The sequence below is a fragment of the Trematomus bernacchii genome, unplaced genomic scaffold, assembly GCF_902827165.1.
Source record: "Trematomus bernacchii unplaced genomic scaffold, fTreBer1.1, whole genome shotgun sequence".
Lineage (NCBI taxonomy): Eukaryota > Metazoa > Chordata > Actinopteri > Perciformes > Nototheniidae > Trematomus > Trematomus bernacchii.
The window spans coordinates 946,752-965,472 of NW_022987640.1; the positions used below are offsets into that span (position 1 = coordinate 946,752).

The window sequence follows — 18,721 nt, forward strand, 5'->3', positions numbered from 1 at the left end:
AAAGGATGTGAGACAATATAAAAACATCGGATTAAATGAAGGTGTTATATGTAACATTACCGACAATAAAATGTATAGAAACTGCAGAACTAGGTTATATATTTGGTTCAGTTGTGCATTTCCATTTCCCCAAATGTCTCCAACATTTTCAAACCCATAGAAAAATGAAATGTAATTGTAATTAATGTAAACATCCTCCTGTCAACTGTGACTGTATTCCCTTTGAGCATGCTTCCAGAAGATGTCCTAAATTTACTTTTTATCCATTTTTACCATGCACTTTTTTAGATGTTGGTGCTTTATAACGCTATATGTGAACCGGATATGATGTTGTTTTGGTCCAGTGTACAGTTGATACCCATCAAATGTTAAATAAATCTGCGTATCAATAAAATATTGCCACTACTACATCACTGTACTTTAACGCAGCCTTTAAACAAAGTAAATCAACACTTAGGATATCCAAAATCCATGAAAATAATGGGCCTCAAATCCAAATATCAGAATAATAGCAATATATAACTCCAAATCTCGCGATACAATGATTTCCCCGCACCAATATAATACTGTTCTGTTAATATAATAATCCTTCCAAATAAAAGTCCTCAGTAATGCTCTGTGTGGTGTCTCTTACCCAGATCCTGCCCACTGTGGTCCTGGGAGTTCCTGCTGGAGGTGTTGGATTCTCCGTCTCCGCTCCAGATCTTTCCCGTCTTGCGGACCCCGATGACGGCGGCCTCGCAGACGACCCCCTGCTGCTTCAGGCGCTTCTGAGCCAGCGGGGTGGGGGGGCTGCTGCTGCCGAGGGAGGGGGAGCGGCTCTTCTCCCGGTACAGGGGGAAGGTGGAGGGGCTTGGGGATACGAGGCTGGACGGACCCGACGAGAAGTCCTCCTCGCTGGAGGTCAGGTTCTCGTTAGAGCTGCAGTCCGGCGTGTAGCCTCCGCCTAACGGGGGGGGGGGGGGAAATCAAGATTCATCACAATGTTTATATAGATTTGTTTATTCCACACATGGCAGTTATTTTAAAGGTCACCTATTATGCAAAACCCACTTCTTCATGTCTCTTCTACATCAACATGTGTCCCCTCTTCTTCATGTCTCTTCTACATCAACATGTGTCCCCTCTTCTCCACGTCTCTTCTACATCAACATGTGTCCCCTCTTCTTCATGTCTCTTCTACATCAACATGTGTCCCCTCTTCTTCATGTCTCTTCTACATCAGCATGTGTCCCCTCTTCTTCATGTCTCTTCTACATCAACATGTGTCCCCTCTTCTTCATGTCTCTTCTACATCAACATGTGTCCCCTCTTCTTCACGTCTCTTCTACATCAACATGTGTCCCCTCTTCTTCATGTCTCTTCTACATCAACATGTGTCCCCTCTTCTTCATGTCTCTTCTACATCAACATGTGTCCCCTCTTCTTCATGTCTCTTCTACATCAACATGTGTCCCCTCTTCTTCATGTCTCTTCTACATCAACATGTGTCCCCTCTTCTACATGTCTCTTCTACATCAACATGTGTCCCCTCTTCTCCATGTCTCTTCTACATCAACATGTGTCCCCTCTTCTTCATGTCTCTTCTACATCAACATGTGTCCCCTCTTCTTCATGTCTCTTCTACATCAACATGTGTCCCCCTCTTCTTCATGTCTCTTCTACATCAACATGTGTCCCCTCTTCTTCATGTCTCTTCTACATCAACATGTGTCCCCTCTTCTTCATGTCTCTTCTACATCAACATGTGTCCCCTCTGTGTAAAGAGATTCTGAAAGTTTCAGGAACAAAGATTCTCTCTCTTTTTGTCCTGATCCAGTTATATAAAAACCTGTCTGAAAATGAGCTGATCAGATTTTGGCCACTTTATGATGTCATAACGATGTTTTGTCTTGTGTAACCATTAGCCAATCAGCAACCAAGGTAACCCCCCCCCACCTTATCACCTGAATCTCCTCCTAGAGCACCATTAGGCGCTTTCACACCGGAGTACTTTTCCCAGATATAGTTCCTATAGTTCCTGGGATTTTGCGTTCACACCAAAAAGATCTGGAACTAGAACTTTTTTTCTGGAACCTTTTCATCCCTTTTCAGTCCCTGCTAGAGAGCAGGTACTTTCCTGGGGAGGAAAAGGTTCCAATTTCTGATTGGCTGGGCGAATTGCAAACCACACCCCGTAAAACTCCTAAAAGTTTTGTGAAGCAGCCATTTTATTTGCTCGCATTAGCATTATTAGCATTAGCATTAGCCCAGCGCACCAACGGAGAGAGACTAACTTATGGCAACACAAAACAAAACGTGGGAGCGGTGGAGTGATGAGGAGATGTCGGCGCTTCTGGCGATTTACTCGGGACTTCTATAATAAATTGATGAAAAACAGTATAATAGGGGACCTTTAATGATAAAAGATCCACACTCACCTCCCACGTCGTCGAAGCTCCCTGGAGAGTAGGACCTTCGAGCTGCCACGGAGCCTGTGCTTGGAGGATACTCAGGAACCTCTGGACCAACATCTTTCTGTTTGCTCGGAGACGCTGCATCCACCTCCAGATGTGCTTTACTGCTTACTTCATCTGTGTGCAGAGGTGGAAGAAGTGTTCAGATGCTTTACTTGGGTAAAAAGCACCAATAAATTACTGTCAAAGTACTTCATTACAAGTAAAAGTCCTGCATTCAAAATCGTACTCCTGCTGTGTTTGTTTCTCTCGCCTTACTTTGGTATTCCTAGTCCAATTTTAACTGCTCTTACATTAACACAAAAGTCATTAATCATCACCAAATGTTATTTAACTCCCTTTTAAGCTGTAAACAATGTCTCAGGCTACTGGTTTACATGAATAACTGCAGAGAAAATCCAATAATAGACACTGAAAATGTCATGCTTGTTGATTTGTGGGTGTGTACTATCTGGTGGATGAACATAAACCCATTCACTTCCTATGGCGGTCACCATAGGAGTTACAAAGTTGACTAAACCACCCAAAATGCAATGAAAGTGGTGATCAGCAATTACATGATATGTTCTAATGCCTACTGTGGAGGATATCATAAAGCCCTGAGGCAATAACATGTAAAACACAATATATATTATTGATGAAAGTAGTAAAACGGTCAGATTTGACCTGAACACGACAGGAGGGTTAAGTAAAAGTACAAAAGTATTATCAACAAAATGTTGTCTTTATGTGTGTATATAATCATAATTATTATACATGTGACATTTCTAGATACATTTGTGGCATCACGTAGCATTTTACTGCTGTAGACAAACCACGTTCTGATTGACTTTTTGTAAAATTATTAAATAATCTGACTCTTTTGTGACTTTAAGAGTTAGTCCACTAGTTTAAATTTGAGAGATGCATTTTGTTAAAAGTAGCTGAAGCTGTGAAATAAACAGGTGGAGTAAAATAACAGTATTTCCCTTTATTTTAATTGTTACCCTAGTGATACATGTACTTTCTACTGTGAATTTGTATATACTTGCTGCTAATGTTAATGTTTTATTCTTATTCTATCTTTCAAATATTGTTAACTTGTGTAATGCTGGACAAATCTGCCGCTGTGACAAACAAATCTCCAAGTTTGGGATGAATAAAGTATCTATCTAAATGTAGATGAGAAGAAGTATGAAGTAGCTCAAAATGGAAATACTCAGGTAAAGTACAAGTACCTCTAAATTGCACTTAAGTACACTACTTAAGTAAATGTACTTAGTTACTTCCCACCTCTGGACATAACAAAGACTTTGTTTCACAGAGCTGGCAGGCAAACATCGGGCTGATATTTGGTACTAAGGATTGATTACTGCAGGGTAGCTTGTGAATTTACTCCAGGTGGAACTAAAGTCTGATTTAACACTTGATTATATTTCACATCATTCATCCACATCTGTGAAGTAACTAAATACATGTAGTGGAGTAGAAGTACACCATTTACCTCTGAACTGTAGTGGAGTAGAAGTATGAAGTAGCAGAACATGTAAAGTCCCTCAAAAAGGTATTTGAGTAAATGTACTTAGTTACTTAACGCCACTGTGTTAATATTATACCTCTAACATAGACTATTCAATCAAAACATGAAGCTGGATCTGACTGTTTACCTTCCATAGTGTTATCCAGAGGTAGAATCCACTTTAAAGTGAGTCAAAACTGTTTCAGTTGCAGCATTTACTCACAAACACAAAGAGAAAATCCTCTCTCCTTACTCCTGTTGATGCAGTCCACAAAAAAACGATTGTTATCCTTATTCCTGGTATTTAATCCCTTCTTTGTGCCCGTCTATTCTCTGGAGATGTGTCCCCCTCTGTGTTTGCTGTCAGACTGAATCTCTGCTGCCTCCTTCTCTCTCTCAGTCAGCAGGAAGAGAGGAGGGGTTTACACTGCAAATGCATGAAGAAAAAACGTACAATAATATGTCAAAATGCGAGTTTACAGGCAGAGCTGAGGTAATGTTGAAAAACACCTTGACAGCTGTGAGAAATATATCTAAAAAAGCATAAAAACTGACATTGCAAGACATACGTAGTCCAACGTCGTAGAGAAGAGAGAGGATTTTTTTTTTGCAAGAAGGTGAAGGGGAACGAGATCCTGATTTTAAAAACAACTACCTGCTTCTATTTTTAGCCCCAAAAAGACAACATTTAACTTAATTTCCACCTTTGTTTTCCCTTAGCTTTATATATGTCTCTCTTTCGGACCCACTTCGCACTTGTGCTTTTAGTTTTGCTCTGAAAACTCAGCTGGTTAATCCTCCCAAAATTCATTGTGTCACAACCTGAAGCAGAGCTGTGAGGAAATGTCGCCACCTGTCGGTCAGAGACTGCAATTACAGAGAGGTGCGTTCATGGGTACATTCAAGTATGGACAGTGGTAACCAAAGTAACCAAGTGTATTTACTCAAGTATTGTACTTTAGTACTTTTTTGCCATATTTGTACTTTACTTAAGTATTTCCATTTCATGCTACTTTATACTTTTTACTCCACTACATTCCGCATAATAAGTGTTTTTACATTTTATGCTTTAAGTTGATTTGATTCTTATACTTTTGTACTTTTAATTAAGCAAAGTCTTGAAATCAGGACTTTTAATTGTAACGCAGTATTTTAAGACCATGGTATTTGTACTTTTACTTAAGTAAAGGACCAAAATACTTATTCGAAACACTTAGTATGGAGATGTACTGTGTTCATGTACAGAGCATAAGCACAGAGGATGCGTTCAAGGACAGCATTTTGATATTTACCAAAAATGCTTTGTATATTGACTATATGTAGGCCAGTATCATGTATATACTATTGTGCTTTAAGCTCGATTTATTTGTAGGCTATGTATTTTTAAAGCTTTATTTATTTTGAGTATGTGAAAAAAAAATTAAATAATTTTTGTATTTATGTTTTACTTTTATAATTATAATACATAATAAAACATGTTTATACTTTTATTTAAAATTAAATTAAATCCATACATTTACTCAAACAGTACTCAACAGTATTGAGACAGTAAATCACTGGTTTAAATAAATTGTAATATTTATCTGTGTTGTTGATACGCTTGTTTAGTCAGACGATATTAACATATTTACACACAGCGTAGAGCCATCATTTATTTCATATAAAAGTACACATTATAATGTATTAAAGGCAGAGCATAGTAACAATATATAATATCAGTGAGAAAAGGCCTTGTAACGGTCTAAATCCATATGATAAAACATAAAGAGTAATAAGTAAAATATATATAAAACTTCACAGATTTAACAAGGATTCTGGTTAACAGATGAGACTATGTTTTGTTTTACTTCTGAGCGAGTGTTAATTAATATTCGCCCAAAACTCTCACACATTTGTCACCTGGAAGCATTATTAACACAGACATTTTTGCAGTAGTAACTTCATATAAACTCAAAAACACATTGTAACATGAACAGCTGTTAAGCCCTGAGCCTGTTTTTCAGGTCTCAGGCTCGAAAATGACATTCCCAGAACAAATGACCATATCTTCCCTTCTAAAAGGGTTAAATTAATAATCTTTTTTCTCAAAGTAATGATAAACCTGTGAGTTGGATGTAGAAAAGTCAGAATCAATATAGATGTTTTTTATTTTAAAGAAAATTCAGATTTCACAAAAACTGTAAATGATAGTGTCCGTCCAAAGATTCTTTTTTACTTATAGTGAAAACCACCCTTGGATGATGGGTTAGTAGACTAAAAGCTTTAGGAATCCAAAGTGTGTGGTTGTGGACGTGAGTAAATGGACTAATACAATGGATGAGATGGAAGATATTAAAGCTGATCGGGATATGGATATACGTTGGATGCCTGCCAAGATAAAAGGAAACGGAATGGAGCAGAGAGAAATGTTTGTTACGACGCAATGCTTGGATTAAAGTGCGGATTGAACGATCAAAAGGATTGATAAAGTGTGATCCTAAGCAGCGGTGCCGCCAGGGATTTTGGGCCCTGTGAAAATATATCACATTGGGCCCCAAAGATATTTGTTTTGATATATATATATGTTGTATTCCTGTCTCCCTTCAGATATGTTAAGTGGCATGTCATTCAACCAGGGGCGGACTGGGACTACAAATCAGCCCGGGACTCTCGACCGGCCCACTTCGGTACCGCCGGCCCACCTCGGTAAATTATCTACGGGGGGGGGGGGGGGTGCTAGTGAGTTATCCGAGCGGCCCACCTTGGTGCCGCAAGTACATACCGCGAGGTCATTGTCAACGAGGGGGGGGGGGGGGGGGGTGCTAGTGACTTATCCGACCGGCCCACATCGTCCGTCCGGCCCACTTCAGTACCGGCCCTGCATTCAACACAATGCAACAGTTGGGAGAAAAGCTGGTTCAGGTTCAGCCTTATGGGGGGACAGGGCTGCTGAGCCTAGAGATGGATCTGTAGTTTGTACAGCGCAGGTCAGGTCAGGTCAGGTCAGCAGGCCACACAAAGAAAAGAGGGCAAAGAGGTGGTAAACCCTTATGCTTTCCTGAACTGAATGTTTGATTGTCTAAATGTATATACTTTGGGAGATAATAACTTTCCTAATGAACCAACACTTTTATTTAAAGGTCCCATGTCATGCTTTTCTGTTCCTACCCGTCCCCGTGTGATGTAGCTTTCTCTGCATGTAAACGGTCTGCAGTCACAAACCCTCAGTGCACCCTGTAGCGAGTACATGCCGTGTTCAAGTTGATTTATAACATGTTTTTTTAAATACATGTTATATATCTGAACACATTTGCTGCAATAATTATTATGTAATAATAAACTTGCAATCAGAAGTCAATATAACTAATAGATGTAAGTTGAAACAAATGTATTATTACAATCTTCTTAACTTGAAATGATGAGTTATATAAATGTAGAACTTGAAAGTGTGAGTTATAATAAGACTGAAATGTGAGTTTATTTGACTAGGAGGTCAATAAGGTTTCCTTGCTCTAATAATGTCAGATTGGTATTTGTTTCAACTCTGAGTATAAAGTTAAAACAACTTAACCCTCCTGTTGTCTTCGGGTCAAATCTGACCGATTTACTACTTTCATCAATCAGAACTTTTTTGTTTTACATTCAATTGCATTAAGGCTTTATGATATCCTTCACAGTAGACATTTGAACATATGAAATTGCTGATCACCACTTTCATTGAATTTTGGATGATTTAGTCAACTTTGAAACACCCACGGTGTTCCCGCCATAAAGAAAAGGAATTAGTAACCATCCGGATCAGATAAAACACACACACACACACACACACACACACACACACACACACACACACACACACACACACACACACACACACACACACACACACACACACACACACACACACACACACTCTAGATGTGTTCCCGCTCTTATGTGCCCATCCCCCCATGTACGCTATCAATCAATCAGCTATTTCAATACTAACCTGTTAGAACTAAAGCCTTGAGGTTTAATTCTCACACAGAAACAAAGCAAACCAGGAGAAACACTTTTGAAATCAGCTCACTCTCAGAGTTTCATGGATTATTAAAGAAGTTTTATTATTTTTTTGGTACATAGCAAATGACAGCGATGACAACATTTGTTAAAAAAAGCCACATCAAAAAACCTTAATTGGCGAAAGCTAAATTCTTCAGAAATGCAAAAAAACAACAAAATCAATCAAAATTCTTATGAAGCAAAAACATTTCTCGGTTCCAAAATCACAACACTTGTTTACGGACAATGTTAACATTTTAAGTACGAAATAATTAGTCTCCTGAATTTGGGAAAATCCTAAATCACAAAAATAATCTGAAAATTCAAAAGAAATTAAAAATGTTTCATAAAAGTCCAAAAAGTAATGATTACAGATTATTGATCATCTTGTGAAATAAGTACAATCCTCAATAATACAAAAACAAGCACATTTCTTGATCACATAACAAAGCGCATTACCTTTTAAAAAGGAAACTTCTACCAAATTATGTACATTTTTAATTACAACATGTTAGTATTTAATATCTTATGAATTTGGGAATGCTCTCCAATAGGTGGAGTTCTTAAAAACAGCTAAATTACTACAAAATACAGAGAAATACCATCAAAAATGATATAACGTAAGAAAAATACTGAATGATTGAAAATGATTACAAACTGAGCTCAGTACATGTGAAATAAGAACTTTGAAGAAAAGTTACAATCTTATACTTTTTGGCAAATTACAAATATAATCGGATTTCTCTGAAAAAGCTTATTTTTTTTATACAAACAATCTCTTCAGACTAAAATCAAGCTAAATTCAACTGAAATCACATTTTTCAATAAAAAAAACATCAGCATTGTTATGAAATAAGAAGTGTTTGGACTATTTACTTTTGTTCAATTCCTATCTGTATATTGTTCAGCTAAATCTGGCCCTGCTGCTAAAATGACCCATGTGACCCACAAGGGGATCAAATATCCTATCTCGCTGATCAGATGAATTGTTGTGAAAAACGTAACATTTTAAAAACTGTACTTTGTCTTATTTGTTGATTGAATAACAAAAACCCTTGTTGTGCTCGAGGTCTACAAATCTAACACTAGGTGGCGCTGTAACGCGTTCCTCCTGTTATCTCAGGAATCACTACATTAGATTCAAACATTGGGTTTTGTAACACTGTTTTTTAGAGGATATTTGAACATTAATATATGGCATTCATTGGCCAACTTAGTTCCTGAGCGGCCTGGGTTGGTGTGTCTGGTTTCAAACTGCACCGACTGCATTGACTTTTAAAAATAAAACTAACTTGTGATGTTTTTTAAAGATCTTCATCTTCAGTGGGAACCAATTGGCTTGGAGCTGACAGGAAGTCAGGAAACATGAGGCACTAACACATTGCTGGTGACTTTCAGAGTGAAAGCTATATTTTCTAACGTTGGTTAAAATCTATAAGAGCTGATAAACCCATGTGTGTGAGAGGAGCTCCTTGGAGCTGCTACTCTGCTCCCTGAGCTCCTTCCTCTTCAGCAGGAACACCCAGGTAATCCAGCTCAATGTCCTCCTGTCGGCTCGGCCTCCGCCCCCTGGTGGCCTGGAGAGACATGACAGCACACAGTGAGACTTCCTGCATCACTCCTGTTCAATAACACACACTGTTTCATTCAGTCAGTGGTGGAACAACAACATGTTTCAGTCCCTTATCATTCAGTCAGTGGAACAACAACATGTTTCAGTCCCTTATCATTCAGTCAGTGGAACAACAACATGTTTCAGTCCCTTATCATTCAGTCAGTGGAACAACAACATGTTTCAGTCCCTTATCATTCAGTCAGTGGTGGAACAACAACATGTTTCAGTCCCTTATCATTCAGTCAGTGGAACAACAACAACATGTTTCCGTACCTTACAGTAGAAGTAAAGGCCGACGGTCACCAGCAGCACCAGCAGCTGAGTCAGCGGCAGGACGACAGCTCGGATGATAAAAGGTCCTGGATCTGATCAAACACATGGACAGCATCACATCAAGAGTCAGCAAACACACAGAGACCTGAACCCACTTCAGCATGGAGACTCCTCTACAGTTATATTACAATAAACTACATCTTCTTAAGATCTTCATTCAACCCCAACCCTTTTTCCTGTTCATACCAGACAGTAGGACTGTAGGGAGAAGCTGCTAGCTGTATCTGTTGAACAGTCAGTACTCATGGCAATACTCCAATGTAAACTACAGCTGACTGGAGAATGTCTGTTCTGGATTCATGTCTTCACGGTTCATTGCACTTATTGTACGTTGCTCTGGAAAGCTAAATGTGATGTAAGGGTGTGACTGCTTCAGGGCTCACAGTAAAACACTCAGTCCTCACCAGCGTTCTCCTGGGGAGCATCACGCTCTGTCCTACAGTAAACTCTAACAGCTCACCTGTGACGGTGACGGAGAGCACACGGCTCTCAGAGGAGAAGTCCTGAGAAAAAGCAGAGACATAAACACAGCTGTAGCTTCCCTGGTGGGCGGGCTCTGCAGCCGGGAACAGGAAGTGGGCAGAGTGATTGACAGCTGGCTGGGTGTAGTTGTGAGTGGAGGAGCTGAGCAGGAAGGAGCCTCCTGGGTACTGAGGCTGGATGGAGCAACTGATGGTGAAGGTGAAGCCTCTGAACACCTGGAACCCCTGCTGCTGGGCCCCGGAGACCCCGTAGATGGAGGAGGACACAGAGATGTTGGGCTGAAACAGCTTATCTGTAGAGAGAGAGAGAGAGAGAGAGAGAGAGAGAGAGAGAGAGAGAGAGAGAGAGAGAGAGAGAGAGAGAGAGAGAGAGAGAGAGAGAGAGAGAGAGAGAGGGGAGATTTGATTTTTTAAAGACTCCTTTATTAACAACAACAATGATCTTAGTTAATAGCTAGACATTGAGAAGATTTGATTTGATAAACACATCTCTTCTCATAGAAACAGAGTTCAAAGCAATGCCTCCCTCCACCACAGAGCTCACAGATGGAGTGAAACACTAACAGTTTAAAAACTCCTCCATGTTTCTCATCAGAGAGTGAAATCTAAAATCTAACTCCCTCTTGCTTTCACCAAGAGAAACACATGTTAGTGAGTTGCTGAGCTGCTGTACTGTTTACTTTGTTGTTCCTGCTTCTGGAGATCCACATGTTTGCCTGCCCCAGAGAGAGAGAGAGACTAACAAAGAGACAGAGGACATGATGTCATAAACAATGTCCCTGATGGGCTTACCTGAGCAGGTGAGAGTCAGGAAGGAGGAAGAGGAATATGATGCTGCTGCACACTCCCTCAGAGGAGATCCAGACTCAACACAGTCAGGTCTGATCCTCCACACAGGTCTCTCTGAGGACTCCTCTCTCTCTCTCACAGAAACAGCAGAGCCACAGTCGAGCTCTCTGCAGGCGACTCCTGCTGCCTTCAGGGTCCAGAGAGAGTAAGGGTCCCCCACTGGTCTCCATTCTCCCAGATGTTCCACCTCCAGAGCTCCTGCACAGCGACTCTCTCCTCCCTCCAGCTTAACACCACCAGGCTCTGAAGAGAAACAAGAGAGAGATCAGAGAGAGAATAAAGTGAGTTTGATGAGAACAGAATGAACCAATCACAGCTCCTCTCTACCTGAGCAGGTGAGGCTAACAGCTGTGCCAGGTGAGCAGGTGTTTCTCTCTGAGGCTGAGCTACAGTCCAGGAGAGCAGACTCATGGCCTCCACACTGGAACTCTTTGGTCCACATTGGAGCCTCCCCTTCTCCATAGAGCGCCCCCTGGAGGACTGAAGGAGCCCCACAGCCCAGCTGCCGGCAGACCACCTGAGCATCCTGCTGGTCAAAGTCAGCCTCACACACTGAGGACCAGGACGGGTTAGACTGGTTAGACTGGTCAGAGTTCACCTCCAGTCTGCCTGAGCACAGACCAGTCCCCCCCAGCAGCCTGACAGAGTCTGCAGAGGACAGAAGGTCAAACAGAGGTCAAAGACACACCATCATTGTTTTCATTTCATTTCAAACCTTTATTTAACAAGATTGGTCCCTTGAGATCATAGATCTCTTTTTCAAGGGAGACCTGCAGCAAATAGGTTCCACATGAAACATAAAACAAACATAAAACAATAAAGGACATCATACATTATATTTACAGGCTACATTTACATAGTTATCGACATTTACAAGTACCCATGGTATCAAAAAGCATTTCACTTAGCCTAGCTTTAAAAACATGCAGAGCAATGAAATTGCTCAGTTTCAATTCTTGCTGAAGATTGTTCCAAGCAAGTGGAGCTGCGCACATAAAAGCTGTCTTACCTAAGACAGTCCTTGCTCTTGGCACATCTAACAAGACTACATCCTGCCATCTCAGACAATAGCTGCTTGCAACTCTCTGTGTTATCAGAGAGCAGATACAATACGGGAGTTTACCCAACATGGCTTTATAAATAAACGTGTACCAGAGACTGAGCCTCCGTACAGTAAGTGATGGCAAACCTCCTTGGTATACAGGGTACAGTGTATCTCTAAAAGAGATGAAACAATATTTCAGAGATTCAAACTGGACTCAGTTCCAACATGAGTTGATGATGAACAACAGAACAACAAAAGGACATCATACAGCAAAAATGACAGGGATTACAATTGACATATCTATCCACATGTACAGGTACCAACAGCATCTGATTGTGTAGCATCCAACCGAGCTTTAAAAACATGTAGTGGTACCAGATTGGTAATTTTCCATTCTTTTTGCAGACTGTTCCAAGTTAGTGCAGCTGCACATCTAAAAGCTTTCTTCCCTAAGACAGTCCTAGCACTTGGCACATTTAATAAAACCACAGCATGTGATCTCAGGCAATAAGTACTTTCAATTCGCCGAGAGATCAGAGAGCAGATACAATACAGGAGTTTACCCAACATGGCTTTATAAATAAACGTGTACCAGTGACTGAGCCTCCGTACAGTAAGTGATGGCAAACCTCCTTGGTATACAGGGTGCAGTGATGCGTAAGTGACTTTAAAAGTGTTCAATGTTGTGCATCAATAACAGATTTGATGTTGTTACATTTCTATAAAAAATGCTTTTGTGAGTGGATTTCTGAAACACCCTGACGCCGCTAGATTCACAAATGAATGTATTCAAGATGGGAGTTTCTGTAGCCAATCAGATGTCTGCATCATTTAAGCCAATCACATGAGTGCATCCCTTTCGAGCTAAATGACTGCCCTGCCCACTTCCCGGTAAAACTAAGGCATCAGAACGAAGCGGAAAACAATGTTAATATCACTTCTACTCTAGCTTGGAAGAACACGATATGAGGTCCATCCTAAGTCTCTGAACTTGAGTCCATGCTTCCCTCACTTGCGTCCTTTCCTCCACACGAAGAGGGAGGGAGTAAGGAAATGTGTTTTCAGAGCAATGAGACGTCCTTTCCTCTGAGTGTGAAGTTAAAGGACTTCCGTTTGTGATTCCTGATCGCTGCTGGATCGGCTGTCAGTGGCTTTAACAGCTGCACACTTCTGACAGAGTTTGTGTTTGCAGACATGTTCGCTGTTCTATTCCTAATAAGAGGCTCCCAGTTATCACTGCCAGAGCAGCAGCAGTGTGTTACCTGTCTCACCTCACACCTGCACAGTGGGGGTTCTAGAACATTTTACATGGGGAGGCAAAGGGGGGGCAAGAGGTCAGGGTGGCATGGGAGGGCCGACAGTACGTGGTATTTCATTCTGTATATAAAACCTATTTATTGTTAAATCATGGCCTAACACAAGTGTTCTTAATGCACAAGAGAAACAAGGTGTTCAGACTAACAAACTAACATATAGTATAAAACAGCAGAAAGTACTCATGATACCCTAGAACTCTGTGTACTGTGAGTACAGTCAAAGTACTTAGTTATAATGAAGTACACACATGACATCATCCATCTCTTCAGAGAGCTAGAGGTGACCTGTGCAGCAACACATTTCAATATGTGTCAATACTAAGAGCTGCTAGATTGAGCTGCTGTGATGGAAGATGTGAGGAGAAGAAGAACATACCATGTGGTCCAGCTGGAGTCTCCTCTGCCTCCTGATCCCTGCCTCTGGCCCTCTTTCTGACACTTCATCTGTATTCCTCACATACATGTCTTCTTCTTCACTAATGTCTTCATCTCCTCCTCTTCCTCCTGCTCTGACCCTCCTGCTCTCTTCATCTCCTCCTCTTCCTCCTGCTCTGACCCTCCTGGTCTCTTCATCTCCTCCTCTTCCTCCTGCTCTGACCCTCCTGGTCTCTTCATCTCCTCCTCTTCCTCCTGCTCTGACCCTCCTGGTCTCTTCATCTCCTCCTCTTCCTCCTGCTCTGACCCTCCTGCTCTCTTCATCTCCTCCTCTTCCTCCTGCTCTGACCCTCCTGCTCTCTTCATCTCCTCCTCTTCCTCCTGCTCTGACCCTCCTGCTCTCTTCATCTCCTCCTCTTCCTCCTGCTCTGACCCTCCTGGTCTCTTCATCTCCTCCTCTTCCTCCTGCTCTGACCCTCCTGGTCTCTTCATCTCCTCCTCTTCCTCCTGCTCTGACCCTCCTGCTCTCTTCATCTCCTCCTCTTCCTCCTGCTCTGACCCTCCTGCTCTCTTCATCTCCTCCTCTTCCTCCTGCTCTCTTAATCTCCTCCTCTTCCTCCTGCTCTGACCCTCCTGCTCTCTTCATCTCCTCCTCTTCCTCCTGCTCTGACCCTCCTGCTCTCTTCATCTCCTCCTCTCTGGTACAGATGCTTGTGTAACTTCACACGTTAGGGCCATGTAGCTGATAAGTAGCATATCATAAATATAACATCAGAAAGTATTGATCAAGCGCACACAGGCAGCTGTGTTCAGACCCAGTTTGACGGTAAAGGATGTATCCTGCTTTCATTGATCTGGCCTCATGGCTGTGAGCAGTGGCACAGCAAGACCCTCTGGGGGCCCCAGAAGAGACATGCCCCCAACCCATCCAGCATTCAGCTAACGCTCTCCTAACACCAGCTGCTCCTCAAAGTACCGTGCACTGATGCATATTCACAGAGAAACATACATTTAGCTGTCAGTGGAAATTGTAAACACTGTGTCCTAAATAAAGGAGGTTAAATATAAAGTCTCTCTCATATTAAATATTACGTATGTTCTGATTTTAAACCTTGTGTATGTATTGATTACACCTGATTACCCGTAATAAACAAACAAAGCTTCTGCCACATGAATATCAGACGGATTTTCATACAGATTGTGATGGATACTAAATGAGATGTCACTCTGCTACCAGATGAATGTTCAGTGACGTTTATATCATGTCTGGATTTGTTCTAGATACTTTTTAATCTCGGTTAACCCCCCCATGAACTGTGGTTGCTTAAAACGACTGTCTTAGATGATGTCACTGATGATGTCACTGATGATGTCACTGATAAGCTTACCTGAGCAGGTGAGAGTCAGGAAGGAGGAAGAGGGATATGGTGCTGCACACTCCCTCAGAGGAGATCCAGACTCAACACAGTCAGAGCTGATCCTCCACGCAGGTCTCCTTGAGGACGACTTTCTCAGTCCCACAGAAACAGCAGAGCCACAGTCGAGCTCTCTGCAGGCGACTCCTGCTGCCTTCAGGGTCCAGAGAGAGTAGTCCTCCACTGGTCTCCATTCTCCCAGATGTTCCACCTCCAGAGCTCCTGCACAGCGACTCTCTCCTCCCACCAGCTTAACAGCACCAGGCTCTGAAGAGAAACAAGAGAGAGATCAGAGAGAGAATAAAGTGAGTTTGATGAGAACAGAATGAACCAATCACAGCTCCTCTCTACCTGAGCAGGTGAGGCTAACAGCTGTGCCAGGTGAGCAGGTGTTTCTCTCTGAGGCTGAGCTACAGTCCAGGAGAGCAGACTCATGGCCTCCACACTGGAACTCTTTGGTCCACATTGGAGCCTCCCCTTCTCCATAGAGCGCCCCCTGGAGGACTGAAGGAGCCCCACAGCCCAGCTGCCGGCAGACCACCTGAGCATCCTGCTGGTCAAAGTCAGCCTCACACACTGAGGACCAGGACGGGTTAGACTGGTTAGACTGGTCAGACTTCACCTCCAGTCTGCCTGAGCACAGACCAGTCCCCCCCAGCAGCCTGACAGAGTCTGCAGAGGACAGAAGATCAAACAGAGGTCAAAGACACACCATCAAAGAGATGAAACTATATTTCAGAGATTCAAACTGGACTCAGTTCCAACATGAGTTGATGATGAACAACAGAACACATGTTTATAAGAACACAGACTGCAGGTACCCTCACATCTACATCTGATACCCTCTAGCAAGTGGTCTCCATTAGTGAACCCTTTCCCTGTGTCTTCAACCAAACCTCCTCCTCTGCAGATCCTCTGCTCCTGCTCAGCTCCACCTCTGCTCTCACACACTTTCAAAAGGTTTCATTCTTTACTCTTACATGTGTGTTTCACATGTGTTATCTGATTGGTGTTTGTAAACACGTTGTTCTTCAAACATGGCGTCATCATTGAATTCAAGCTGTTGTTTGTATATTGATCTCGTGTTTTCCATTAAATGGTGAATTGTATCATTCTAGAGGTGGAGGCTCCAAATAACCCGGTGGGTTTCATGACTCTTCATATCAGCCGTGCTCCAGGCTGCAATGAGTGAAATGAAATGTAATACTGCTTGTTCATTTCTTTTGGTTCACATTACATTGATACATTTTAGAGACACAGAAAGCATAGAGAGGCAGAATCTGGAGTGAGACGGCCCCTGCTGTGAGGATGATGGTTCTGGCCTCTCCCCTCTCACTCTTTTGAAAACTCTGAACATGGATTCTTGTGACTCTGTAAATGAGTGCTATATTTTCCTCCTTCATCTGCGGGGTCTGTGGGACGTCCTACGTTGTGTTTGCGCCGCGCTTCGACTATGTGAACTATGTAGGCCAATCACAACAGGCTATTTTACATTGGCCTGTTGTGATTGGATAGAACATCTCACACAACAGAAGCCTGAATACGTTAATAAATGTTGCTTCTAATTGTATTCATTTTTTAAAGGGAAACTTATTTTTGCTATTATTTTATTATTTAATTATTCATTTTGATAATCAAAAATAAAAATCCGGTAAGCTATATTTTCTCTCAGTCATTGTTGATGAATGAGTGGGTGGGCCTATAGACCCAGTAGCCCACCCACAACGCCCGGCTGCTTCATACACTGTTCATCATTTGTTATTTGGGTTTGTGTATTTTTTCATTCTAAAAACAAGAAAATGAAAATGTCACTGATGATGTCACTGATGATGTCACTGATGATGTCATTGATGGGTTTACCTGAGCAGGTGAGAGTCAGGATGTCTCTAGAGGAAGATGATTGTGCACACTCCCTCAGAGCAGATCCAGACTCAACACATTCAGGATCGATCCCCCACACAGGTCTCCTTGAGGACCCCTCTCTCCCTCCCACAGAAACAGCAGAGCCACAGTCCAGCTCTCTGCAGGCGACTCCTGCTGCCTTCAGGTTCCAGAGAAAGCCCCTCACTGGTCTCCATTCTCCCTCATGTTCCACCTCCAGGTCTCCTGCACAGCGACTCTCTCCTCCCACCAGCCTAACACCAGGCTCTGAAGAGAAACAAGAGAGTCATGTACCTTCATTGATATTAGCATATTTTAATAATTAATCATTTATACTATTAATACTTCCGAGTGATAATCAGATCAGTAACTTCAGCTCTCTATAAACCGGTGGTGGGAAGTAATAAAGTACATATACTCAAGTACTGTAAGTACAGGTTTGAATTACTTTACTGGAGTATATGGTTTTATAATACTACTACATCACATGTATTCAATAAAATGAGTTCAAGTACTGTAAGTACAGGTTTGAATGACTGGTAACACTTTATATTACGGTACACATATTAACCATCAACTAGTTGTTAATTAACATGCGTATTAGCAGTATATTGGCTCTTTATTAGTCATTATAAAACACTTATTAATGCCTTATTCTACATGACCATATTCTACAAGTAATAAGCCATTAGTTGAGAGCTTTTCCTCAATAACCCTCTAATTAGTGCTTATTTATTGCAAGTAAGGAAGTTATTGTTCATAAACAGATATGTGTTCAAAGAAATGAATAAATAACATAATGCGACCTCTGTGCAAAGCTTTAGTGACCTCCAGCTCAATGAGACTACATGAACCTATGCCCCTACATGAGCTAAGTCTTGTGTATCTCCTAATACGTTAAGGTGGTCGGGCGGTGGAACTCTCACTCTCTCTCCTTCTTTCCATTCCCCAGGTATAATAAGACGCAAAGACCCCAGGCTAGCTGGCCGCTCCCTTGCTAACTTATCAACCTCCCTGTTTCCTCTACCGGGTTTCCTAACCCTCACTTTCTCTCTAAGAAAACCTTGTTCCTTATCTCTTAGCTTGTATCCCTTTTTCAGTTCCCCCCTTCCTTCTCTGTTTCTGTATCACTCCAGTGACCGGATTCTAGGGTTTGATAGAGGTCTCTTATGTACAACTACGTTAGGAAAAGAGGTATTCTTTACCAGGCTACTTTCAGGTTCTTTTATTAGCTCGGTACATTTTGCTTCCGGTGCGTCCAGCACTTTAAAATCCCCCACGGGGTGCTTCACTCCCGCTTGCACTGTTTCTAAGGATCCTACTTATCCTACACTGCACACAGATAAGAAAGACAAATAATGGCCCTGCCACAGACTGCACTAGCGAATACATTCGGGGGGCTGGTAACCCTGGTCCAGGGACGGGGTTTGTGATCT

At 41.9% G+C, this 18,721-nt stretch overlaps 2 protein-coding genes across 2 annotated transcripts in view; both read right to left on the bottom strand.

Annotated features, from left to right (window-relative positions):
- Window positions 1–365: 365 nt before the first annotated feature.
- Window positions 366–4,109, bottom strand: LOC117484772 (breakpoint cluster region protein-like). Its single transcript, XM_034133199.1, has 4 exons — window positions 4,103–4,109; window positions 2,428–2,573; window positions 1,929–1,938; window positions 366–946 (listed from the first exon to the last, which is right to left on the bottom strand). The coding sequence occupies exons 1-4, from the start codon at window positions 4,107–4,109 to the stop codon at window positions 606–608; spliced, it is 504 nt and encodes a 167-aa protein (XP_033989090.1). The 3' UTR covers window positions 366–605.
- A 5,346-nt stretch (window positions 4,110–9,455) lies between these two features.
- The window catches only part of LOC117484773 (scavenger receptor cysteine-rich type 1 protein M130-like), a 65,900-nt gene continuing 56,634 nt past the window's right edge, over window positions 9,456–18,721 (bottom strand). The window contains exons 6-13 of the mRNA XM_034133200.1: window positions 17,265–17,552; window positions 15,756–16,076; window positions 15,378–15,671; window positions 11,581–11,901; window positions 11,197–11,496; window positions 10,383–10,697; window positions 9,863–9,954; window positions 9,456–9,551 (exon numbers count right to left, since the gene is read on the bottom strand). Of these exons, the coding sequence (XP_033989091.1) occupies window positions 9,456–9,551; window positions 9,863–9,954; window positions 10,383–10,697; window positions 11,197–11,496; window positions 11,581–11,901; window positions 15,378–15,671; window positions 15,756–16,076; window positions 17,265–17,552 (2,027 nt within the window). The remainder of the gene's footprint in view (window positions 9,552–9,862; window positions 9,955–10,382; window positions 10,698–11,196; window positions 11,497–11,580; window positions 11,902–15,377; window positions 15,672–15,755; window positions 16,077–17,264; window positions 17,553–18,721) is intronic.